The sequence below is a fragment of the Medicago sativa genome, chromosome 7 (assembly GCF_051527215.1).
Source record: "Medicago sativa cultivar Bolivia chromosome 7, Bolivia_mono, whole genome shotgun sequence".
NCBI classification, from domain to species: Eukaryota; Viridiplantae; Streptophyta; class Magnoliopsida; order Fabales; family Fabaceae; genus Medicago; species Medicago sativa.
In genome coordinates this window covers 31,812,024-31,839,507 of record NC_140755.1, presented here as the reverse complement: position 1 = coordinate 31,839,507, position 27,484 = coordinate 31,812,024, and the positions used below count along the sequence as shown (strand labels likewise).

Here is a 27,484-nt window from a genome sequence, read left to right as displayed (position 1 = left end):
AGTCTTTACAATTTGCACTTTAGTCCTTTTTTCATTTCAGTCCTTTAAAGTTTGCATTTTTAGTCCTTTTTCTTTTCTTTCATTTCAGTCCATAAAACCTTTTTTTAATTTAAATTTTAGTCCTTTAGTCTTTAAAAAAAATTGCAGTCTAGTCCTTTTTTGAATTGCAGATTGGTCCCAAAGTCTCAGGAATTGCACAAAGGCCCTCAAGCCTAAAAATTCAGCAAGGGCGAATTACTCAAAGTCCAGGGACAGGTGTCACAAGCACACTGGTTAAGGCATCACACTTGTCAGCTATAAATACGACACAGTGTCAACAATTCCAATCATCAAGTGCCGAATCATCACAAACACCAAATTGATCCTCTCTCATCTCATCAAAGATCAAAATCATAACCGTTTTCAGGTTCATCAAGAACAATGAAGAATTCAACGAAACCCTAATTTTCCAGAACCAAAAATCAAGCTAAATTGAAGCAATTTCCTCGCAGTTCTCAGAGATTCACCACTGAATCATCATCATCGAACTTTAGAAACTGCAATTCAAGCACGAATTCAAAGAGTCCGTACGATCAGAGTGAGAGAAGTGAGAAGAAGAGAGAATCGAAGCAAGTTCTAAACCAGTGAAGAGGAAAGAGAGAAGAACACCGATTTATTTTCGGTTCAACTTACCAGAAGCTTTCACGGATCCTTTCGTTCGAACCTCAAAATCAAATTCAGGTAAACACAAGAAACTTCTTCGTTTTTCATCGCAAAAGCTCAACGAAGGTCCACAAACGTAAATAAACGGTGAATCAAAATAGATTAATAAGTCCTGAGACTTGTTCGTTTGAAAAAGATTCGAAAAGCTTGAAACCGAAACCCTAAAACATAAATCTACGAAGATTCACCGTTTATTTTGTAAATCCAAGCTCATATTCATAATCAGTGGAGAAAATAGTTCAGATTAGGGTTTCATTTCAAGAGGTTTCGAAAAGATTCGAAAACACAGAAACCATAGGATTCAAGTGTAGATCTGCTCATATCTAAGCCTCGTTTCGAAAAACTAATCAGCATGAAGAATAGAACAAATTAGGGTTTGGATCCATGAGGATCAAAGATGTTTGAGGTGTTGCCGGAATCTGGAATTCACGGCGGTGACAATGAAGATTCCGATGAATCTTCATCGTCTCCAGCCGTTTTATTCCAGAAACCGGCGGTGGAGAGATGAACACCGGTGAAGAGAGAAGTGAGAGCTTCTCTCACTAGAACGAGAGTTAGAGAGAGAAAGGAAAGGGGAAAATGAAGAGCACGTGAGAAGGAGGCTTATATAAGCCTCAAGTATGCATCCTCACCGTTAGATTTAGGGTTTGATGGAGCTGGATCAATCCAACGCTCCTGATGCGTTTGGATAGTCCAGATCTATCAAAGACCTTGGGCCTGGGTTTCTTTTTACTGGATTTTATTTTTCCTTTATTTTCTTGCTAGTTGCACCATGTTACTTGCTTTCGACACCCCTGTCATGCCCAAAATGTTTTTGAAAATTCTCTAAAAAATTTATAGGGACTTCTTGATATTTTGTGATGTTCTTGTGTTGGTTTTGCACTGAAAAGCTTTATAAAAATGTTGATACATTTTTCTTGCTTTAATTCTTTTTTGTTAAAAAGTGTGTGAAAAATGTGCATCATTTTAATTCCAATTCTTGATATGTGTTTGTGGCTTGTGATATATGGATTTATCTCTGTGGTGATGTATTTTTTTACTACTGGTGAATGTGTTATTATAAGTTGCTTGTTTTATAAGACATGTTAATATTTGTTTTTTGTGAGAAATAAATGTAAGGTATGCCTAAAATATATCATGATTCTTGACTTGAATGTGTTCTTATAATTCCCATATCATTGATTGTGATGAAACCTTTGAAAATTGTCATGATACGGGAACTATAGGTCATATACTTGTCTTGATATTATGATAAATCTTAGGAATATTTTGCTAAGAGTTTTGTCACCTCTTGTGTTAAGTTTTTGCTACTTTGTTTAAAATTTCTATTCTATTATGCCATATTATGTTACTAACCCTCTCTTCCATAGTTCATTCATAGCATTCTCATCCCATCCCTCTAGATCTAATTTTCTAGCAATTTGCATTTCTTGCAAAGAATTAGGATGTAAAGACCTAGGAATTTTGTAATTTTCTTTATATTTTTAATTTCTTGCCAGACCATAGCATGTAAACTAGGGCATATGTAAAGGACAATGGACTCTAATGATGTACACCGACACAAGCACCGACACATGCACACACATCACATGGTTACTTTAGGTGAATGTTTAGGGAATGTATGCCTTAGATGTATGCTTAGGAATCGCGATACTTAGAAAAATTCTCTTTTCCCAAAAATATGAATAACTTCACTCAAATAATTTTTTAAATAAACTTTGGGATCAAAATCCCATTGATTTTCCCTTTATTTTCTTAAACAAAAATCTTAATGAATTTTAATCATACTTTGACTTTTTCTTTGCAAAATAACTAATTTCACCTCACATTTTTCCAAACCTTATGCCCTTGAGGCCTCTCTCTCTTATTCTTCAAAATTCCATTTTCAAACTTAAAATCAATCAACAAAAACAAAAACATTTTTTTGGAAGAGAACTACGGTGGATTTGATCCCTTAAAAGGGTACGTAGGCAAGGAACCAATATTCCTTCAATTCAAATAAAACAAAATTCATACATCTTCTCTCCCCTCCAATTCTTGACTTAGTAAACTCTTAGGTGTAAATATCATTCTTCAAATAGCATTTAAAAATCAGGCGCGCGCGTAGAAAGTAAAGACGGTTCCTATAGGATACTATAGTCGTTATGGGTGCCTAACACCTTCCCGTAGCGAAAACAACTCCCGGACCTTGATTCTCAAGGGTTTTGCTTATTTTTTCCCTTCCCAAGAAAAAATGAGATATCAAAGGTTAAAAAGGTTCAAACTTAATCAATGTTTGACACCTGAAAAACCAAGATGAAACACAGGTCCGAGGCGCAAATGAGACAATGAAGCTATACCTCATTGCCAAAGGCCTGCGCGAAGAGACGGGCGTGAAGAAAGCTGTCCTTTTGGATCGCCCAAGGACTCTCAACGAGTTCCTAGCGATTGTGAAAATCTACATTGCCTATGAAGAGGCTTTGTATGCAGACAGCCTCAACAAGGTCAGGAAGGAGGAGCCTGCTGCTGAATCCTCCAAAAAGCCCTTCCATGAGAAAAAGAAGGAAGGCAAAGTTGCTTGGGAGAGCAAGAGGCCCAGTGGCCACTTCGTCGAGTACACTCCATTGGCCATGTCAAGGGAGAAGATCCTCGCTGAGATCGCTGTAGCCGATCTAGCAGAAGTTGGCATCAAGCCACCAAAGGCTCCATCTCTGGAGAGGAAGGGGATCGACAAAACAAAATATTGTTAGTTCCAAAAATGCCACAGACATACCACCGACGACTGCATCCATCTGAAGGACGCCATTGAACTCCTCATACAGAGGGGGTGGCTCAAACAGTACGTGAAAATTCCTGAAGCAGAAAGGAAAGTAGTCGAACTTGTTGGCGACGGTTCTGAGCCCGGACGGACCATTGCCATGTTCGTGGAGCACCTCGGCAAGTTCCCTGACAACATGGAAATCACCCCCTACTCATGCACCTGGGAGCAGTTCCCTACTGCCAACATCATCACAGGAGGAACGCTGAACATCTCCATGGGCTGCATGAAGAGGAAATTCGAGGAGCTCATGAGCGTCAATGCGATAGCCCCCTCCCTTCGTGAAGGAAGACCACCTTTGGCGTTCTACGACTCTGAACTACCTGGTGGGGCTTCAAATTCCGCCATTCCTTTGCTCGTGCAAGCATCGATGGCCAACACAGATGTCCGGGTCCTGATAGACATAGGGGCTTCATGTGACATCATGTACATCAGCCTGTTCAAAACTCTCCAACTAACGGAGAAAAACCTTCTCCCTACGTTGGGGATGAACTCTACGGCTTCAACGGCTCATCTACTCAACCATGCGGGTACGTGGAGCTACTGGTCTCTTTCGGCGAAAAGGAGGCCAAGAAAACAATAAAGGTCCCATTCTTGGTGATCGACTGTCCCTCTCTCTATAATTGCATTATAAGGAGAACTGGACTCGCCCAGCTAGGGGCCGCATGTTCAACCGCTCATCTGAAGTTGAAATACCATGCAAAGGATGGCATCATCGCCTCTCTCAGTGGAGACATCGAAGCTGTGAGAAGATGCTTCGTCCAAGCCAACAAAACCCAGAACTCGGTTTCCCAATCCAGCAAGCCTGCAGAGGACAAAGGGAAAACTGCTGCGAGCATTCTGGATGCCAACTTGGTCGAACTTGACCCCAGGTTCACCAAGGAAGACCTAAAGGAACAGAAACGGGAAAAGAAGGATCCGCTCAACACGAAACTTCTTAGACCTATTCTTGACGGTGAGTTCGAGCTGGTCCCTTTCGGAAGCGACCCCTCGAAAAACTTTAAGATCGGCAAGGATCTCCCCGAACTTGTCAAGAGCCAGGTGATCGCCTGCCTCAGAGAGAACGCTGACCTGTTCGCATGGAGTGCGACCGACATGCCCGGAATCGACCCTAGCGCCGCTTGTCACCAGCTGACAGTTGATCCCGGAGTTAGCGATGTTGCCCAGCGGCGAAGAAAGCAGTCTCCTGAAAAGTCGGAGGCTGCGGAAAAAGCTGTAAAAGACCTCCTAGAGGAAAATTTTATTTCTGAGGCCAAATACACTACCTGGCTTTCCAATGTTGTACTTGTCAAAAAATCTAATGGAAAATGGCGTATGTGTGTTGACTATACCGATCTTAATAGGGCCTGCCCTAAAGACGCATATCCTCTTCCTACCATCGATAAACTCGTTGATAATTCCTCTGGCTATAAACTTTTATCCTTCATGGAAGCCTATTCTAGGTACAATCAGATACCCATGGCTGAAGAAGATAAAACTAAAACAGCCTTCATGACCGAATCAGGGAACTATTACTACAACGTAATGCCCTTCGGTCTACGAAATGCGGGGGCCACTTATCAGCGTATGATGAACAAAGTCTATGACAAGACACTTCTTGGCAACATTCTCGAGGTCTACATGGACGACATGATCGAAGAAGAGGTGGATCATGCCGCCCACCTCAGAAGAGTGTTCGAACAAACTCGGAAGTACAACATGCGACTCAACCCAGAAAAATGCACCTTTGGAGTCCAAGCGGGTAGGTTCCTCGGTTTCTATCTGACAGAAAGAGGAATTGAAGCGAATCCAGATAAATGTTGCGCATTTACTGAGCTTCCAACACCCCATTCCAAGAAATGCATCCAAACGCTCAACGGAATGCTGACCGCCCTCTCAAGGTTCGTGGCTAAATCCGCTCAACACGCACTTCCTTTCTTCAAGCTCTTGAGGAAAGAAACGAAGTTCGAATGGACGGACGAGTGCAAGACCGCTTTGAAGCACCTCAAAGAAATGCTCTCTGCGCCACCAGTGCTATCGCGACCAGATCAAGGTGAAATACTATACCTATACCTCTCCGTTTCCTCTGAGGCGTTAAGCGCCGTCCCCATCAGAGAAACGGCTGGGGGACAAAAACTGGTATATTTCACCAGCAAAGCATTGTTGGGACTTGAAACAAGGTACCAGAGGATTGAAAAGGTAGCTCTCGCACAAGGTACCGCAGCCAGAAGGTTGAGGCAGTACTTCCTAGCACATACGGTGATAATCCGGACGGACCAACCCATCAGACAAATCCTGGGTCGCCCAGACGTAGCCGGTCGGATGATGAAATGGTCACTCGAACTATCCGAGTTCGACATTCATTACGAATCCAGAAAGGCACTGAAGGCACAAGTGTTCGCCGACTTTCTCGCCGAGATGACTTTTCCAGCTGAGGAAAGCCCTGAGGAATGAACCGTCTTCGTAGATGGGTCATCCAACTCCAAGGGAAGTGGAGCCGGAACAATCATCGAAGACAACAAAGGTATCGTTGTCGAAATTTCCCTCGCTTTTACTTTTCCCGTTACCAATAACACTGCAGAATATGAGGCCTTTTTAGCTGGCTTGCGAACTGCCAATGACATGGGAGATCGAAAGGTGAAAATCTCTACCGACTCACAACTCGTGGCTTCTCAAGTCACGGGAGAGTTCCAGGTAAAAGAGGACCACCTCCAAAAGTACGTCCAGTTAGTACTAGAGAAGATGAAAGAATTCGAAAACATCGAAGTAATCCATGTTCCCCGCGAACAAAATACTCGGGCGGACATTCTTTCAAAACTCGCAAGTACACAAACTGCGAACGGAAGCAAAACAGTCATACAAGAGGTTCTCAGCGAGCCAGGCATCCAGGATAGAGGAACTCTCCCTTTGGAGATCAATGCGATCATCGAAATGGAAGATTGGAGGGGACCCATATCTCGATACATAGAGAATGGCGAACTCCCAGCCAACCCACAAGAAAAAACAAGGCTGAAACGAAGGGCCTGCTCATTCACTTTGGTGAAAGGAACCTTGTACAAAAGAGGCTTCATCACTCCGCTAATCAAATGCCTAGGACCTAATGAGACCCAAGAAGTCCTCGCCGACATCCACGATGGCATTTGCGGACAACACCTTGGTGCAAAACCTCTCGCAAAGAAGATCCTGCGGGCAGGTTACTATTGGCCTACTATGTTGAAAGACGCCCAAGATTACGTGAACCTCTGCGATAAGTGCCAGCGACACGGGGACATGCACTTAGCACCCCCCGCTGAGCTAACGTCCTTGGTTTCCCCTTGGCCTTTTGCATGGTGGGGCATCGACCTTTTGGGACTATTCCCCAAAGCCACAGGGCAGCTCAGATATCTGGTAGTCGCAATTGACTACTCAACCAAATGGATCGAAGCCGAACCATTGGCCAAGATCACAGCTAAAAACATATTCCGCTTCTTCAAAAGAAATATCTTAGCAAGATTTGGAGTACCAGCATTAGTGATATCCGACAATGATACACAGTTCACGGACCAAAGGTTCCAGGACTACCTAAGGAATTTCGGCATCAAACAAAGTTTCACCTCCGTCGAACACCCTCAGGCCAACTGTCTCGCCGAGGCCGCGAACAGGGTCATTCTGCGAGGAATACGAAGAAGGCTAGACACGGCCAAAACTTAATGGGCTGAAGAGTTACACGTAGTCCTCTGGGCCTACAGAACTACCCCTCATTCCACAACTGGCGAGTCACCTTTTCGACTCACATATGGGACAGAGGCAGTCTTACCCATTGAGCTAACTGAACTCACATGGCGTACTGACGCCAGCACTAACTTCCCAGCCAACACGGCAAATCTACGTGAAGAGCTCGAATTCGTCGACGAAGTCAGGATTGGGGCGGCCTTGCGAGAAGCAGCGCTAAAACAAAAAATAGCCGCTTGTCAAAGCAAAAAGGTCAAAAGAAGGGAATTCGAAGTGGGCGATCTCGTCCTCCGGTGAAACCAGAAGGATTCCGAAGAAGGGAAACTCGCCGCCAACTGGTATGGCCCCTTCAAGATCCGGATGAAGACCGGGACAGGAGCTTACAGTCTCGAAGACCTCCATCAAAACGCAATTCCAAGAACTTGGAATGCAGAAAAACTCAAAAAGTCCTACACTTAGATGGCAGCCAACGCCAACTTGCTCTAGTGTACGTACTTAGTTCTACACAATGAACTCATCGCTCCCCGTCGAGCAAATAAACGGAAGAGGAAAGTCGTGCCACTCCGAATCCAAAAAGAAAAAGGATGAGAGGGATTTACACAACAAACTCTCTTACTCCTCAGTATGTACGCTTACCGCTGCGACATCATTGCTCAGTATGTTAGGTAGAACCCCAGCTCGCGATGGGTGTTTCACGCCTCAGTGCGGTGAACTTAGCACAGTTCTCTCGTTCATCCATTGTACAAGTCCATAGCTTTGGACACACATTCAGATAAACAATCTCTTGGATGTGCAATACTTTTGACTAATACTCCGCGTAAACAGTTAGAAAACTTCTGCCTAAGCCCTTCCTTGCAAAACTACGCAAAGGTAGAACTTTCCAAGCAAAGTAAACTTACTACCTAGGAGGCAAAAGGCAAAACTTTGATTTCATCAAGTCAAAATAGAAAAAATACTATGCGGGCATGCTAAACTCTCCAGTCATTAAATCACTTCGTCGAAATAATAACTGCGGGGGGTAGTCCATCCCGCCACATTGGACTTAAGAGCTTCACAATTCAAAAGCGGACATGTTTACAAGTTGAACAATTAAGAGCATATGAATTATTGCAGTCTGTCATACACGCAAGATAGATAATTCGCTCTCAACAAATACTTCTCACAGTATCAAAAAGTCTCACACAGCGAGCATTCGAAATCAAAACATTATGCCGGGTAAATCATGCATTTCAGAAGCAAATGTTTAAAAAAGCAAGAAACGTACGAGCCACCAAGGGCCTTATAATGTCAGAGGCACAAAGGTCGGACAAGCAAAACCAAAAAAGTAGATTACAGGGCAATACAAAGCCCGGGCTTTTCAGACATGCCCATCATCTTCTTGGTCAACAATTTCTCCATTCCTTACATACTTCAGGAAATCCAGCCCGTCCACACAGAATTGCACGCCAGGGTTCACTACCTTGAGTTGCTCAATAGCATTGTCAAAGCCATGACGAGCAGCACCTACCAGGTTTCTCTCCAGTTCTTCGAGCCTGTACACCAGAGCAGGACGGGCCAAGACCGCTGTATCCTCGGTCTCGTCTTCGCCAGGCTGGGTTGAATCACGAAGGGCATCTTCCAAAGCTCTTTTCTCTGCAGCGAACTTGGCGCGAACCTCGGTCAGCTCACGACGACAGCGAGACCCCATCTCAACTTTCTCTTCCAAGAAAGCAATTAGCTTATCCTTCTCAGAAGCGCTCGCTTTCACGGCGGTCACCTCCGCCTCGAGTTCGGCAATCCTCTTGTTCGTTGCCTCCCATTCACGAGCAATGGCATCAGCTCGCACGGCCTCCTCCTTGGACGAGTTGTTGAGAAAGACGACGACCTCCAATGCCCTCATTGCGCTCACAACACCCTCGGTTATAGCTCGAGCTCGACCAGCAGTCCCCAAATCACGAATGGCTTTCAACTCGGAATCACCAAGATACAACAAAGCCTGGGGCCCAAAGCGATCCGACTGAGACCATACCTTCGGAAGCCGAAACAAGCCCTCATCAGTGGAGGGGACGCCTCGGGGAGGGGCTACCGCCTGGATTTGGAATTTCTTGCCTTTATCCAAAGCAGTGACCCTTTTCCTCTTCAAAGGAGCCTCTTCTTCCTCCACCTGATCATCAATCACACGAACGGGGAGCAACGCACCCGCAGGCCTCTCTTGCTGCTCGTCTCTTCTCCTATTGCCACTACCTTGTCCAGCCACTTTCTGGTTAGCCTTATTCACTAGGGAACGGATATGAGACATCTTTCCTGCACGTGAAAAACAAAGGTGAATCATTGATCAGAAAATTCAAGCAAACAGAAGGATAAAGAAAGACGTAACAACACTAACATACCTAGAAGAGCTAAAGGATCCCTAGAAGACACCAAGGATTGGGTGTCGATCAAATGAGTTTTGGTAACCGGATTCCCCCGCGAGTCCAACACAGGGCTAACGTCCTCGGCGACCACCTCCGACCGAGAAAAGGACCTCACAAACTCAATGATCCTTGCAAGACTCATCTGGTCTCGATCAATTAACCTATCATAATCACGCCGGTACATAGCGGGCTCATGCCTAAGAAGGTCACGACTCCAGCAGAAAGGGAAACGCGGGACTCGTGTCGGCCCAACACCAATCCCCTCGCTAGAACGTTCGACCACTTTCAGAACGTTGCTGATCGCCGCCTCTGTTTTGGGTCTTATCAAAAAGAACCTCTCATGAAACTTGGCGACACCACTACCGAAAGCCTCAAAGAGGGCTATACGCTGGTGGAATGACACCCAGTTAAAGCCGCCATCTTTACCCAGGTTTCGCCGGACAGTGAAGACAGCGAAGAAAAGATCTTTGGAAACAAGAAGTCGGAGGAAACGACACACCGACTCAAAGGCCATCATGTAGGCAAAGCAATCAGGCCTCAACTGGGAAGGACACACTTCCAACCACTCTAAAACGCTAATCTGAAAAGAGGAAAAAGGAAGCCTGAAGCCCACTTCTTTAAAGGTTGCTTCATACATTGGAAAACGGTCCCTCGGGAAACGCGAGCATACTCGGTCCGCCACTTTAGGGAGAAGGAACTCCCAATCCTTCCTCCTCCCTATCGGCAAGCGCGGAACCACGCCAGCACCATCTACGGCAAATTGGGACGCCGTTCCTAAGGTTTCCTCGCCTATCCAAGAATCAGTGGACATTGCTCTTTTATTTCCTCCTAAGTGTCTCACCACGGTCAAACCTGGAAGGAGGAAAACATGGAGAAAGTCACTACTGTCTCCTCCAAAACTAAGAGTTTCAATCACGAAGAAAAATTCTAGAAAGTCTGGGAATACTCTAAGTAATGAGAAAGTCTACGTTACGGCTAACCCTAACCCTAGAACCTAAGCATGTCGCCAATGCCTTTCTAAACACTAATAGAAAACAGACAGCATATCCTTGACGCACGGTGGAAACCGCCTAAACCAACGGCGGAAACCACCGAAACTAAGAAGGCAAAAACAAAGAGATAAGTCATCAGAACATTACCTGTGAAAAGGAAGAGGTTGAAGTTGCAGGTAGAAAGCAAAAACTTGGAAGAACTTCGCTTTTGAAAACGGTGGGTAAAAATCTCTAAGTCTCTGAGAAGTCAAAACGCAGTGACGTTCTAAACAGCATTTGGGCTATTTATACTCATTTCGCAAACCACCCAAAAGTCACAAAGTCCATCCGGTGTAGCCCTTCACTTGCGACTCTTCCGTAGAATGCCGCTTCTGCGGTCCAGATTCTATCAAACCAATCCATCCGATGGTTCTGATCCTTCACTATGGTTCTCCAAACTTCAGGATTCAATCAACGGTGATGATGACACCTCGGGAGTTCAAACCGAGAACACGCTGGAACTTATAGGTACTCAAGTGTTACTAATAGCTTCCACACGTGTCACTCAGAAACCAAAGGTCATGTCTTCTCAACTTCTCCCTCGAGACATTGGCATTAATTACGGAATGACATCCGACCAAACTTCCTGGCGAGGGAATCTTCCTACCTGACCTTGTACAGCCGGGCACGCAAATGCCGGATTCAACTCCACATACAAGCGAACTCACCTCGTTAGGGGGAGAACAGTGCTTTGAGGTAGGCGAACCCATTCGACCTATTCTTCCAGCACTCTCAACCAACCTCGCAAACGACATCCCGAACCAGGGGTATGCTTAAAAGCCCGGCAAAATAAGGTCCTTTTCATCCTCGAACATGGGGACACATATCAACAAACTTTCCCTTGAGGTTGGCTTCGAACGAGCAGAACGCCTACACTTAAGTCATCACTCTTCATTAAGAGCAACGACTTGGGGGGCTACTCTTCTGGACCGGCCAAAAGGACTCTTGGCCCATTAATATAGACCCAATATCTTTCAAAGCCCAAACTCCACGTTTGGTATTATTGCTCGCAACATACCCTCTCTCCGCGAGGGGGTGCACGAAGCAAACGAGACCGGTTCAAACGAACCCCAATGTCTCTTTGCACATTCTGCACGTTCCCGCAATAAACTCTCTGGCGGTTACACTTACCACGATTTCGTAACCGCCAGAGCCAGGTGTGCCTCCTCAACGGCTCTGCAGCTCTCCACCTCTATAAATAGGGGACTCAATGCAGTCCCCAGGGTAGAACTCTTTCTTCCTCTAAACCCTCACTCTCTGATCTCTACTGATTGAGCGTTGGAGTGCCTGTAGGTACACACCCCCCATCCGCTCCAAGAAGCATTCTGACGTATTCCACCACCGTCACAACAATCGCATTCAAAGCACCGGCAGTCACCTTCTGATCAGGTACGATCAATATGTATGTAATAAATTTGATTATATTTATTAAAATTTATGATTTTATTACTTATGATAGTTAAATATATAAAATAAATATTAAGTGAAGTTAAATTGTTCGCACCCCCTGACCCAGGGTCCTGGATACGCCACTGTTAATAGGGATCAACGCTAAAAAAAGGGATTTTGAGCCAATGAAATTGTTTTAATCTTTATTGGCAATTTGACTTATTTATGTAAAACTCAATTGATACAAATGGAGAATTAATGAACTTAATAGAGCAAAGATGAGGGAGTTCGAGGTACTGATTGTTTTTAACATCTATTAATCACTTTGCAATTTTTTTTTTTCGCGTACAAATATAGACCATTATATCAATCACTTTTATTCCAAGTACAATAGTCTTTGCACTTGACACTAGTTGGAGGCATGTTTTAGGGCTGTTGTTTTGCACCCAACCACAAATACGTGGCCAAGTCTATAAAAAAGCAATTTCAACACAGTTTTGAATGTGAAAAAAGGGAAACCTAGAGAGACTAAAAGAGATAACTATTAGGGAATCAATAAGCTAAAGATTATACGCTTTTGGGGTAGAATCTAGGGTTTGGAAACACTATTTAAACACATTGGTTATAAAATCATTGAGTTTCTTGACCACCGAAAGAGATTCAAGAAAAAAAGTAGAAATTAGGAGTTACGGTTGAAAACTAATTTCTTATAACCTTATAAATTCTCTTTTGTAAATAACTCATTTCTTTTCCAGACGTAGTCCAAATTTGGACCGAACTAATTGAATAAATATAGCTGTGTTTTCTTCTTCTCCTTTATCTTGTTTTATTGTTCGTACTTGTTTGATCACTTTGCTTTGATTACTGCTAATTTTGCTTCATACATAAAGCACTAGGTGAGTTTTATCCGAATTCACAATATTTGTTTGGATTTTTAATTAAACACATCTTCTTATGACTATTATTACTTGGGAATCTATACATAAGAAAAAAACAATATCTATACCGAAAACGATGGATAAATTTGAGATAAAAGTGAAATCTATAATAAATAAAATAGAGGTACTCCCTCCGTTCATTTTTAAGTGTCGTTTTAGAATTTTAACACAGAAATAGTAAAGTGTATTTTTGCACACTTTTTTCCTATTATACCCTCGTTTTAATCTACTAATAATTTTCTATTTTTTTGCACATACTTTATCTTTCCAATAAATTTAATATGTAACAAACAATTGTTACTTACTACTCTCTTTCTCCAACAAATTCATATTTTTTTTGCGCGCTTTATCTTTCTCTCATAACAAACAATTTTCAATTTTCTAAATATTGTGCATATCTCTTGAAATTTTTAGCAAGTTCTACTCATGTTATGTATAGAATTTTAACTCTTCATGGAACTATTATCATAGGTAACATAATTTTGTTTAAATTTGAAGATAACAAGAAACAAATTTGTTTTAAAACAAAACAAACAAACTTTGTTTATAAAAACAAACTTTAGTTTTTCAAATATATAAGAATAATTGACAAAGGGTATAATTGACAAATCATACCCTTAAAATACCAAAACGACAGTTAAATAGGAACGAAAAATTCACCCTAAAAAGACACTTAGGTACCGTTTGGCCCGGCTTTTTTTTTAGCTTCTCTACATTTTTAAGGACAAGCTAGGCCAAACACAATATCAATAAAGTACCTTCTAAAAAAAGTACTTTTTTTAAATGCATACAATTGAATGGAATGAGCTTTGACCAAAAGTTGTTGAATGCTACTTCAAAAAAACTAACTACTTCTCGACAATTTATTTCACAAGCACCTCTCTTCAACTCACGCTGGCAACATTTTCGTTTATTTTTTTCAATATGTTTTTTTCTTCCATTTTATTTTATTTTATTTTTTTGAACCGGTCCATTTAATTTTTTTTAAGGAGGGTCCATTTAATTTTATCATCTATATTTGAAGGAATTTTATTATCTTTTTATCACTTATATATTAATTTCAATATCTTTTAATTATCACAACCTCGCAGATATTTTTATTCATGCTGTCATTGAATGACACCGAATATTTTTATTCCCTTTCTTCAACCTCGGAAATACACACACACACACACACACATTAGCGTTTAGAGTAATACTTTATGTCCGTCTGTCTGTTTTTTTGTTACGCTAATGCATATAACTTTTTTTAGTATTGCGTAACGCGTCTAATTATTTTTATAAAATTTTGATTTTAATTAAAAGTACAAGTGTAGCTGCCTAAAAAAATTATACTTATATATATTTTACACATTTGTATTGTAACAAATTATGCATATCTTTTTCTTATTAAAAAAACTAAACATATCTTTTTCAATGACACCAGCAATGTAACAAATATAATATTATATAATATAAATTCTTATCTTTTTGATTGACACTAAAAATATGGTATTCTTATAACAAAATTTGTTATAACAAAATTTGTTATAGAGTATAATTGGAAAAAAAAAGAAAAACAACTATTCTCATTACACACACACACATACATATTATTTATGTTATTATTTGAGCCTCCTTAAATTATTTATCCTATTCAAATATTTAACAAGTCCTTTATATGATGATACGAATTTGTATTCACGTTACAGAAAATAAACGTCATTAAGTAAATATAGTATTTGTAAAAATATATCTTTTATATTTTAAACATTTTTTCCCTTCAATAAATATTTTAAAGCTTATCTTAGTTGATAAAGATAACACATAAATATATGCAAGGTAATAAATTCAAAATTTATTTTAACTTAAAAAAGTAATAAATTTGTACAATATTGTAACTTAAAAGGTTCGAACCCCGGACACCATCAAAAAAGTAATAAATTTAAAATTTTGTACAATATTTTGTCAAACAACTTTTAACTTAAAAATAACTTTAAAACTAAAAAACAATAAAGAAACCAAACAGCTTTAGCTTCTTTAAAGAACTTTATTTTAACTTTGTTTTAAAGTAGCCTTTAGACCGAAAAAAAAGTCTGGCCAAACGGTACCTTAAAAAGGAACGGAGGGAGTAATATTTAATCACACTTGCATTGTAGATAGAATTAGAAAAGGTAGAATGTAAATGCTAATGTGTTATTTGACAAGATTGTGCAATGGGAAGTGGTGAATCTGAAAAGGAACCATCAAGTATTCTATTTGCAATCCATTGATTTGCTGCTTCAGTGTAGTGTACGCCATCCCAGCTAATGTACTTTGAAGGATCTTCACAAGAACTAGCAATAATCTCTTTACCATTAATCATTGCTTTATTCCCACAATACACATGGTAACCATCTTCATGATACCCACAACATATTCCAGAAGAGTTAACAAATCCTACAATTCAATTCAACAACAATTAAGGGGTTAATTATGCAATTAGTTTCTAGAAAGTACTTCTTAAAAATAATAAAAAATCTGAAAAGTAAATATCAGAATATGTCTATATTCATTGTATGTTTGACTTGTAAATATTCATTATCTATTTATTAGCCATAAATTATGTTCATTAGCAATTATTTAGTTTCCAAAATAAGATTGACAGTAGTTGTATATTATTTACAAATCATATCGATGGAAATCAGAGAATTACATTCTTACATGGTATCAACTTTCTCGATCCATAAACATTAAATTCATACCCCAAACGGCCGTCCTTTTTCATCATCTCCATGGTTGGAACCACTTCCCTCAAAAACAACGTTGATGACACTTTGTCAACGTCCAGCGAAGCCACTCCGGCGGCAAAACCCAATTTTCATTCAGCTTTCGTTGTAAAAAATGTAAAAACCATCATACAGGTGGCGTTAGATAACAACTCTAACCTCTATCTCTCACGGTTCTCCTTCTTTAGGGTGCACGCATCCATAACATGCTCGATCATATCATCCCACCTTCTGATGAGCAACAATCCAAGCGGCTACCACCATCAAAGCTAGCGATTCCTACCTTTGGAATCATTTAGATGATGTTGTTTTGCAATGGATGTATGCAACCGTCTCACAAGACATCCTTTCCATACTTGTAATCGACGACTCTCCCGAGAAGTGCTAGAACCACATTGCCGATTTGTTCTACGATAACAAAAATTCAAGGGTTGTTCAACTTGAAAATCAATTTAGCAACACAAACTTGGAAGGTTTTCCATCCATCAAAGACTATTGACACCATCTCAAGATCCTTGCTGATCAACTAGCAAATGCCGACTCTCCGGTCTCCAATACAAGTTTGGCATTGAAGATGATATCTAGCCTCACTGATGCCTATGTAGGGTTTGTCACATACATCCAAAAAATTGATCCTCTTCCAAAATCAAGATTGGAACTTCAAGAATCCACGATGCGTCAAAGGACAACTCATGAAACAGGCCCTTCCACGCTTGCGACGCTTGTGGCAAACACCACAACACCGGTTTCAGATTTCCCTCCCCAATCTTTTTCAGCAAACAGAAATCCAAACCAACCCCCCACAAACAAATGGTTACCACAGAAGAGGGAGGAAGAACAACCGCACAACGGCGGTCGAAACCCAATAAGAGGTGGCTGGACCGGTCCCAATCACTTCAGCGGTGTTGACCGTAACTAGCAGCAACCAGGGCAGCAGTGGGCTCCTTGGAATATTGCACCTTGTCTGTACCTATCCTACAATTGGGGTAGGTCCAACAATTCTCCCCAATCACAACAAGGAGGAATTCTTGGGTCAAGACCTTAGCAGGCTAATTTAAATGTCAACACACCAAACCTAATTGACATTGAAAATGATCTTCACACTCTCAACCTTCCTCAGCCGGACCCATCTTGGTATATGGACACTAGAGCCACCTCTTACATGACATCCTCGCAAGGTAATCTTTTGTCTTATTTTAATTTGAGCAAAACTAATAAAATTATTATAGGAAATGGTCATTTTGTTCCAATTCATGGTCTTGGTAGTGCACACATACCACCCTCTCACCCTCCTTTAGTTCTAAACAATGTCCTTCATTCCCCAAACTTAATTAAAAATTTAATATATGTTTGTTAATTTTTTACAGATAATAAAGTTTCAATTGAATTTGACCCGTTTGGTTTTAATGTGAAGGATTTTCAGACGTAGGCGCCTCTAATGAGATGTGAGAGCCAAGGTGATCTCTAACATATTAGCAACACAAAAAAAAAAACAAATAAAGTCGAGCCTACATATACCTTTGCAGCTTTGTCATCCTCCCGTTGGCATGATCCTTTAGGTCATCCCAGAGAACATGTTTTAAATTCTCTTAGGAAAAATAAATCGATTGAATGTAATAGCTCTAGAAAATTACATTCTCGCTTTTGTCATTCTTGTCCTCTTGGTAAACATGTTAAATTGTCTTTCATGGTGTCTCATAATAGTAGTTTGTCGCCTTTTGATATTTTACATGGTGATGTATGGACCTCTCCCGTTTTAAGCACATACGGTCACAATATTAAGTTCTTTTCCTGGATAACTATTCAAATTTTTTGTGGACATTTCCTCTTTCACATAAATCTCAAGTATATCCAACTTTTGAAAAGGGAGATTTTTTTTTGAGAGAACAATTTCAAAGGGAGATTAAAACCATTCAATGTGATAACGGTCGTGAATATATCAATAGTATTTTCCGGAAAATGTGTGAAATTAATGAAATCTCTTTTCATTTATCATGTCCTTATAATTCTCCTCAAAATGGTAAATCTGAAAGAAAAATATGTTACATTAATAATATTATTAGAACTTTTTTAATTCACGCGTCTTTGGAACCTTCTTTTTGGCACCATGCTATAGAAATAAAAACACATCTTTTAAACATTTTACCAAGAAAAACCATCAATTTTGAAACACCTCTTAAAATGTTGTACCTCAAAGAACCCGTATACTCCCACTTACGAGTGTTTGGTTGTCTATGTTTTCCACTCTATCCATCCACTACAATAATAAACAAACTCCAATCTCGCTCAACACCATGTGTCTTTCTTAGATCTCCATCAAACTATCGAGGCTATAAATGTCAAAATTTATCTTTAGATAAAATTATTATTTGTCGCCATGTCTTGTTTGACGAAACCACATTTCGTTATGCAAAACTTCACAATCCACAATCTCCTACATACACCTTCATAGACAACGACTTGTCTCCTTACATAATAAACCACATCATGACACAAGACCAAATCGACCTATCTGATTGTCCACCTGACCAACAACCAAACTACACATCCCCTCCTACTTCGAACTCGCAAAAAACCGAGCACAACTCACTTCTCTCACTCATTCAACCTGAATTTCCTAATTTCGATCAACCCAGATCACCTTAAAACTCTTAACGCTATCCACAACCCCCTCCACACAACCACAACCTCAAAATACTCTTCCCCCCGTTTTCCAACCCACTGTACACACAGAAACCAAACCGATAACTAAGACTCAACATGTCATTTTAAACCTAACCAAAAATATTATGGCATTCACACCCATGTTACAAAATCTCCTTTACCTAGGAATCATGTGTCTGCACTCAAAGACCCAAATTGGAAAATGGACATGGATGATGAATATAATGCTCTAATTAAAAACGAGACGTGAGATTCAGTACCACGACTACCTGAGGTTAATGTTATTCGATCTATATGGTTTTTTTAGACATAAGGAAAAATCTGACGGTTCTTTTGAGAGGAATAAAGCCCGACTTGTAGGTGATGGTGAAAGTCAACAGATTGGAATTGATTGTGGAGAAACCTTTAGCCCAATTTTCAAACCGACTACTATTTACACAATTCCCAATATTGCGCTCTTCAAATCTTGGCAAGTTCATCAATTGGATGTCAAGAATGTCTTTCTACAAGGAGAACTCAAAGAAATTGTCTATATGTATCAACCATTAGGCTTTAGGTATTCAACAAATCCTAATCATGTGTGTCGTCTACGTAAATCACTGTATGGGCTCAAACAAGATCCTTGAGCTTGGCACAAATGATTTGCGGACTATGTTTCATCTATTGGCTTTTCTCAAAGCAAGTGTGATCACTCTCTATTTATCTACAAGAAAGACACTCATATGGCATATATCCTCCTTTATGTCGATGATATAATCCTTACCACATCTTCTGATACTCTGCGACAATATCATTTCGTTTCTGAGTATTGTGTTTTCTATGAAAGATTTGGGGCACCTAAGCTACTTCTTGGGTATTGCAGTCACTCACCATCCAAAAAGCTTATTCCTCTCACAGAAAAAAGATACCTGAGAAATTCTTACACGAGCTGGAATGTCTTTGTGCAAATTATGTCCAACCTTAGTTGATACAAAACCAATTGAGTGCCACATATAGTACTCCATATGAAGATCCATCCCTCCATCGCAATCTTGTAGTTTTCCCTTTCATATCTCACTTTAAATCGACCAAATATTTCATATGTAGTTCAACAAATATGTCTCTTCATGCACAATCCAATGGAAAACCACATGCATGCTCTCTGAAGAATCTTGTAATACATTTAGGGGACATGACATTATGGTTTACATCTTTATCCATCATCTACTACCTCCCTAATCTCATACCGATGCTGATCGGGGAGGATGCCCTGATACTAGATGATCTACATTTGGTTATTGTGTGTTTCTAGGCGATAACTTGCTCTCCTGGTCGTCCAAACAACAACCCACTTTTTCTCGGTCTAGTGCTGAAGCCGAATATCGTGGTGTTGTCAATGTGGTGCTAAATCATGTTGGTTACGCAACCTTTTTCTTAAGTTACACTGTCCTATTCACAAGGCCACCATTGTCTACTGTGACAACGTCAGTGCCATCTATCTCTTAGGTAACCCCGTTCAACACCAATAGACCAAACATATTGAGATGGACATTCATTTTATTCATTAAAAGGTAGCTCGAGGTCATGTCCGCGTTCTTCACGTTCTGTCACGATATCAAATTGCGGATATTTTTACCAAAGGTCTCCCCTTAATACTGTTTCAAGATTTCTGAGACAACCTCAGTGTCCGTCAGCTTCCTGCTTCATCTGCGGGGGAGTATTAAAATATTTCTATATTTACTGTATGTTTAACTTGTAAATATTTATTAGCTATGAATTATATTCATTACCAATTATTTAGTTTCCAAAATAGGATTAATAATAAATAGTTGTATATTAATCATAAATCATTTAAATAGTTTTTTTTTTAACAGAAATCATTTAAATAGTTAACATGACGTTTGAACAAATAGTTTTCCGTATAAAATTTGTAATTTAGTTCTCATTCTCAACATACGTGTGAACATAAATTACAAATTTGGAAATTTCTAGCATAATTGGACTTTTTCAATGACCCATAAAATATTTCTGACACATGATCGATTCCTTTTAAGGATTAATTTATCTCACCGAATCAAATATCATTATTCAAGGCTTATTAATATTTCCTCAATTAATTCCTTTTCTGAAGTCACATGAACTAGCAAGATTTTGCAACCATATGCTATTCAAGTAAACATGTTAATTAATTAAATAAATTTGGTGAAGATAATACCTGATTTATTAGCATTACTGATTAGCTCATACTTTGCAGAGAACATATCCACATATGTGAAAGAAGCATCATGGAACTGTTCCCTTAATTTGACAACAATATCTTTAAGCTTTTTATTGAACTCTCTGGCCAAGTTGTTTGGGTGATTAACACAGCCGTTTTGATCAAGATAACCAGCCACTTGAGTTTGGCTGTTGATGGCATTGTGAATGGGCATGAACACTGGAAGGCAACCAATTGGGCCTGTATTGTGTATCCAAAATTTCCTTGCTCCAAAACTATATAGTTTCTGCCAAGTAATATGGTAATTCTTATATAAATACTTGCCAGAAAATAGGCTATTATATGCAAGGACTCTACGACGGTCAATGGAAATCTTTAACCTCAAATTGAACATAGAATACACAGTTCGTGTTTTTTGAATTATATAATCCAAATTCCCCTAACAATTTAGTTCGGATTTTAAAATCCGAACCAAGAGGGTTTCAAGAAAATTTATAGAGCATGTAAGAACGGGTAACACTTTGGTGCCATTAATGGCACCGTGCCATTAAATCTGGGTCATTAATGGCACCAAGATAGATGTGTTGTGTGGCCCAGATGCAATGACAATGTGTTTGTGTGGCCCAGATTTAATGACACGGTGCCATTAATGGCACCAAAGTGCTATCCTGTAAGAACTTAATAAGGTGGGAAAAGTAATAGTCTAACTATATATTCTGCCAAGTAATATGGTAATTATTTTATAAATACTTGCCAGAAAATAGGCTATTAGTACATGTTGTTAGATCTATAATAAATTAATTACTAACATCGTAAGTCAATGAATCTATATAAAAGCTTTAAAAATGTTGGTGTCAGAAATTCTTACAACTAAGATATGGTAGCTCTGTTTATTAATTAAAAAAATGGTAACTCTGGAGATTCTGGATGAGATATTATCGGTAAGGTGAGACTTTTAATGATAATTTTATTTTAGTCTCTTAAATTGAGGGAATAATTCGATTTGGTGTGAATGAAAGTAGATAATTAGGCTCTTTATTTTATTCTTATATTAAGACTTGACAGAAAATAGGATATTATTATGATTTTAGATCCAAAACAGTATAACTAATTTCTTTAGTCAATGAAACTAGATAAAATCAAATATAAATCTTGCTGTCAGAAATTTTTGCAATCATCTGACCACTTTTAATGATTTAACTTTCAACTAAAATATGGTAACCGACTCTAAGAGCTATTGAATGAGATATTGCTTTTAAAGTGTGGAATATTCACCGCTTATAAGCACATGTTCATATCATATCTCATCCCGACACTTACCACTTAAACTAGAGTGCTAGACAATTGGAGTGTTATCTGAGTGGCATGATAGCGAGAGCCGAGAGGCCTGATAAGAGGTGGCATCCGGTGTGAGACTGGTAACATACTCTCTCACTTCTAGAACTGGACAACTACAGTGAGTGGCCTAATAGCGAGAGACCCGATAAAATGAGGCATAATGGATCTTGGACATGTGTTGATACCGTCTTAAAATTTGGGTTAGATCTAACTCAATTCTAGGAAAACCAGTTCGTAATATAAGAATTATCTATCACTCGTAAGCACATATTCAATCCATATCTCATTCGATGTAGAACTCTTAACCAAAACTTTGAACAACATGTGGAGAAAATTCTAATTTGAGTCTGTTTGATTGGTCAATTAATTCAACTAGATGTATGCAGACCTGCTAATTTTTATGTTTGATGTACAGAGTTGGAGTACTCCTATTACTAAAACTTTCATTACTTATAAAAAAAGATAGGGTAGCTTGCACACAAACTCTCTAGCTTATTGAGTGTCAAAGTTGTTTTTATTTTTCGGTGTCAGAGTATCGAACATAGGTCACTAATGTTGAAGAGTAAATTTTTAACATAGTGATTCTAAGGTAACTTATAAAATTGCGTCATTTTGAAAATGAAAGAAAAAGCAAGAAATAGAACAAAACTTTTTAAGACCAAAAGTAAAAAAGTTAGCATATCTTGTGAGACTAATAAAAAAGGACAACTCGATGCACTAAAGCTGCCACATACGCATGGTCCGAAAAGGGGTTCCACCATTTGGTGTATTGTACGCAACGTTACCATGTTTTTTACACAAGCATTTGGTGTAGTATTTGTTCTTGTGAGACTAATACAAAATTTTAAACTAAAGCTATATGTATCAAAATATAAATCAACTCTTAATAAAGTTTATCACTTACTTGAACTTGTTTTGAAAAATATTCCACAATGTTTAAGATCAATGCTTGTGAATCTTCCTTTCCCACCTTACTAATAACATCACCAAGATCGTTTTGACCAATATCAATCATGTAGATAGCCTTTGCAAAGTCCTCTGGCTTCGGAAAGTGTCTTCTGAAATAACTATTATTTTCTGTTAAGTGTCTTCTGAAAGAACCTTTATTTTCTGCAATGCCAATCAAAACCATACATTTTAAATGAAATTTAATAAATATGAAGATATAATTAATCAACTTTGTGCTGCATTTCTAAGGAGATTAAACCTTGTGTGAAGAACTTGGCAGTGCGCGCTTTGAACTGAATAAACTGTGCTATTTGGATTTCAAGAGTGAAAGGAGAGCCACCGTCGAAGAAGGTCTTGTTTTGTCTCATAATTGTTGATGACCCTGCAGCAAAGTTTGCACCATGCCTATAGCTTGTTCCAATTGAGTTTATATATGCGCTCAAAAATGGCAATCTAAGGTGCTTGGCTGCATAAATAAAAAATGATTCAGAAGAAAGATATAGTTTTAAATAGTTTGCAATTGAGACAAGATGGACTAGTGAAAAAAGGAGAGCCTTGGCGCAACAGTGGTAAAGTTGTTGTCACGTGACTGAAAGTACAGTGACTGAAAGTACAGGAGTTTAAGTTTTTGAAACAGCCTCTTGTGCATATATATAAAATAAATTAAATAAATATAAAAGATAAAAGAATAGAATTGTATTATACCAATGAAATCTATGATCAGACGGCCATCAGAAGCTCTACCAAAACCCTCATGAAAGAAGGTTTCACCATATGGCAAAATAGCTTGGTAAAATGCTGCTGACATGCAACCAGTATCTGAATTAGAATCACCAAAATTGAAAATAGCTTGAAATTCACATGGTTGTGAGGATTTGAATTCCTCTGCTTGGATACTTTGAAACAAACTGAGTAACAAAACTATAGTATTGAACTGTATGAGGGATCCCATTAGTGACATTGCACAAAACAAAAAAGTTGGTGAACTACCATACAGAAGGAGGATATACTCTTATTTGTATATATAATATGATTTTGGATCTCTATATGTTTTAAGAGTAAAAGTCAATATTTGGGTACCCAATCACGTGGGTTACACAGCAATTGGTATATAAAAAATTAAGATAATGAAATTCCTTAACCACACTCAATCTCACATACAATATTTTTAGTCTCATGTTATAATTTAAGGTTTTGTGTGATACTCGCGGTTGTCTTTTTCTAAGAAATTGATTAATTAGTGAGCGGGAAAATTTTAACATGGCCCAGTGGCTTATATGGTCGACAAGTATTTGTGGTCGTTAGATTTTATAGTCATATCATGCACCCTCCAAACATGATATTTCCTCTAACTCAATTAATTCCTTTTAAAAACTTTGTTTCTCCTTTTTTTTGACAAGAACTTTGTTTCTCCTTGTGGTGAGAAGAAGACAGTCAATACTAGAAAATTTGGAAAACGACGTCTCTTTAGAAGAAAGAGAACGTTGGTCAGATTCCATCAAAGAGTTGACAATTGACGTGTTCGTCAGAATGTTGACCATCGACATCTTCACCTGAATGTGCTTTCATTAGAGACATTGTTCTAAAACCCACTTTGCCTCAACAATCTTTAATTGAATTTATACCACGTACCTCATCAGTTGTTCACCTATGGTTTATAGGTTCTACAGTTTAGCGAAATGTGTCGGTTGTTCACCTCGCCTGCGTCTTCTTGTGCTCTAGACCATATCGGTTGTTCACCTTAGTCTGAATTCTTCCTTACTGCTGGTGGGGGTTTGGTTTGTCTCCTTGTGCTCTGGATCTTCTCAATTGTTCACCTTGGTCCAAATTCTTCCTTACTATTTTAGTTCCTTTAGACTCGTACAGAGAGGATCCCTTTTGAACTTATAATTGAATGTACTTAGACTCATACCGGAACAGCGTGTACAATTATACAACAATCTTTGAATTTATTTGCTAATATTTGTAAAATACTAAAATGTAAGTGTGTGTGTCTGTGTGTAGAGGTGCTTTTTACCTTATTTATAATTTTACATATTATTTTCAAGTATGACTAATTTCAATATGTATTTTGTAAGAAAAAATAAATAAACAAAAAAATATGTAAACAAAACAATACATTTCTGTTGGCGGGATAAATTTATTTGTATTTTTATAAATAAATGCAAATACATGGAAGAAATCAAGTGCATGTAATGTACATGAGAAGATTAGAGAACTTAGAAATTAAACAAAACGTAACAAGTCTTATTCAACTGGGGATGATAATTGGACCAAAGCCCTATGGGTACTCGCAAAAAATACACACAATGTGGACCGTCATAATATTCCTAAAGGCTCAAAATCCCTCCATAAGGACCTGGACGCCCTCCATAAGGGCCTAGGCGCCCTCCTGAAGGGCCAAGTCGCCCGCTAGAAGGGCCAGAACAACTTCAAAAAGCATATCCAGGCCCAGGCGCGTCTTCCATAAGGGCGCCGCCTCACTTATTCTCCAGAATCCTCTAAAAACATCCAAAATACGTAAATACCCTTGTTGCTTGGTCCCCAAGCAACCAAGGCCCAAGCCCATAACTGGCTATAAAAACCCCTCTCGAGAGTAGTCTCGGAGGATCTAATCATTAGTCTAAACCCTAGAAAACGATTCTGAACCCTAGAATCCCTTACCGTACTTTTTGCAAGTACAGTTGGCGCCGTCTGTGGGAAAAGGTAAAACTAACCTTGACCACGTCTCTGGATCGCGAATCATGATTCGGAAACCCTGAAACAAGACCTCCAAATCGTCAAAACTCCTTTGCGATTTGGAAACCCTTCCCCTTTTCAACCAAACCTAAACCGCACCTCACGTACGGTTTAGAGAAAAGCCCCACCATGGCGACACAGCCGAAGAATTAGAAACCATGCGAACTCAACTCGCTCAGTTAAAAGAACACAACGAGGCCCTACAAGCTTCGATGGAGACCATGCAGCAAAAACAACAAGAAGAAAAAGATGAATCGAACCATGGCGAGATGGACGATCCAGAGCCCCAACCCTTGTCCGCCGAGATTTGGGGCGCACCAGTCCCAGAGAACTTTAAGCCTCCTCACCTCTCCGCTTTCGATGGGAAAAGCGATCCCATGGAACACGTCATGGCCTTCAACACTCGCATGGCCGTTGTCGGAGCTCCTGATTCCCTCAAATGCAAATTATTGGCTGGTACTTTCTCTGATGCCGCCTTACGCTGGTATATGAACCTCCCACGTTTCTCCATCCTCAGTTATCCAGATATGACAAGAAAACTTATCCAACAGTTCTCTGCAAGTCGCCACCGTAAGGTCCCCGCCACCAGCCTTTTCAACGTACGACAGGGGCACAATGAATCCCTCAGAGACTACCTGGCGAGGTTCAACGAAACAACTATAAAGGTAGTTAATCCCAATCAGGAAGTATTTGTGGGTGCCTTTCAGAATGGCCTTCGGGCGGGCCAGTTCAACGAGTCACTAGCTCAAAAACCTGCTGATTCCATGGAAGAAATAATCGCCAGAGCGGACTGCTATATCAAAGGAGAGGAAAGCAACGCAGAAAAAAAAAGCAAGGGACGCCAGGGAGCGGGCGTCAACCAATACTGAACGGCGACCTTACCAACCACCTTCGAACAGGGACCGTGCCCCCTATCAGAGAGCAGAAAAACGAAACTACGTGCCTTACGCTTACAAACCACGCACGGAGCACTTCACTCCTTTAAACACCAGACCAGAACGAATCATGAAGGAAGTCTACGAAACCAAGCTAATTCGGGAACCACCCCCGCCACGATTCAACACCATGGGAGCTGACAAAGACAAATGGTGCAAATATCACAGAATAAAGGGTCATGATACTGATTCGTGCATACATTTGTGCCGCGAAATTGAAAGGTTAATACAAAATGGCAAGCTGAGGGGATACACCCAAGATCGCCGGGATGAGGACAAGCACGAGGAGGAAAACAAGAAGGAGGGAACGCCAGAAGGAAAGAGGCACACACTAAACACAATTTCTGGCGGCTTCTGACGACGATCCCATGGTGGTCACACTACAAATCTTCAAATGGGATATAAAGAGAGTGCTAATAGACCCAGGGAGCTCCGCTGACATCCTCTACTACGACGCTTTCGATCGAATGGGTTTGGATCCCGAGCAACTGCAACCCTTCAGAGGCACGTTGGCGGGGTTCACCGGCGAGCAAGTCCACATCAGAGGCTACATTACTCTTAAGACAACGTTTGGCCACGGATCTCATGCCAAAACTGTTCGCGTACGGTACCTTGTAGTCCACTCCCCAATTTCCTACAACATTATCATTGGGCATCTCGCTTTCAACCTGTTAGGCAGTTTCCTATCAACGAAATTCTTGGTCATGAAGTACCCCCTTGATAACGGAAAAATAGGCACTATCAGAGGCGGCCAAAAGTTGGCCAGAGAATGCTACCACAATAGCCTGCGCCTGCAGAAGACTCGTAAGAAACACGCCAACGAAGAGGCACACGAAGTCAACATGATAGATCTCGACCCCAGGGAAGATTTCCAACAAGAACGAATAGAACCCACTGAGGACCTAAAAGAAATCTCCCTCGGTCCTGAAGCCCATCAAACGACGAAGATTGGCACGTCGCTTAGTGAAGAAGAAGA

General features: G+C 39.8%; 2 protein-coding genes across 2 annotated transcripts; one reads left to right on the top strand and one right to left on the bottom strand.

Annotated features, from left to right (window-relative positions):
* Positions 1-14,882: 14,882 nt before the first annotated feature.
* On the bottom strand, positions 14,883-23,825 carry LOC146905642 (GDSL esterase/lipase At5g14450-like). The gene is made up of 5 exons (XM_085726421.1): positions 23,540-23,825; positions 23,094-23,300; positions 22,791-22,996; positions 20,546-20,834; positions 14,883-15,358 (listed from the first exon to the last, which is right to left on the bottom strand). The coding sequence occupies exons 1-5, from the start codon at positions 23,793-23,795 to the stop codon at positions 15,108-15,110; spliced, it is 1,209 nt and encodes a 402-aa protein (XP_085582547.1). The 5' UTR covers positions 23,796-23,825; the 3' UTR covers positions 14,883-15,107.
* Positions 23,826-25,731: 1,906 nt separating this feature from the next.
* Positions 25,732-26,442, top strand: LOC146905641 (uncharacterized). Its single transcript, XM_085728594.1, has one exon. The coding sequence runs from the start codon at positions 25,732-25,734 to the stop codon at positions 26,440-26,442; it is 711 nt and encodes a 236-aa protein (XP_085584720.1).
* The last annotated feature ends 1,042 nt before the right edge of the window (positions 26,443-27,484 follow it).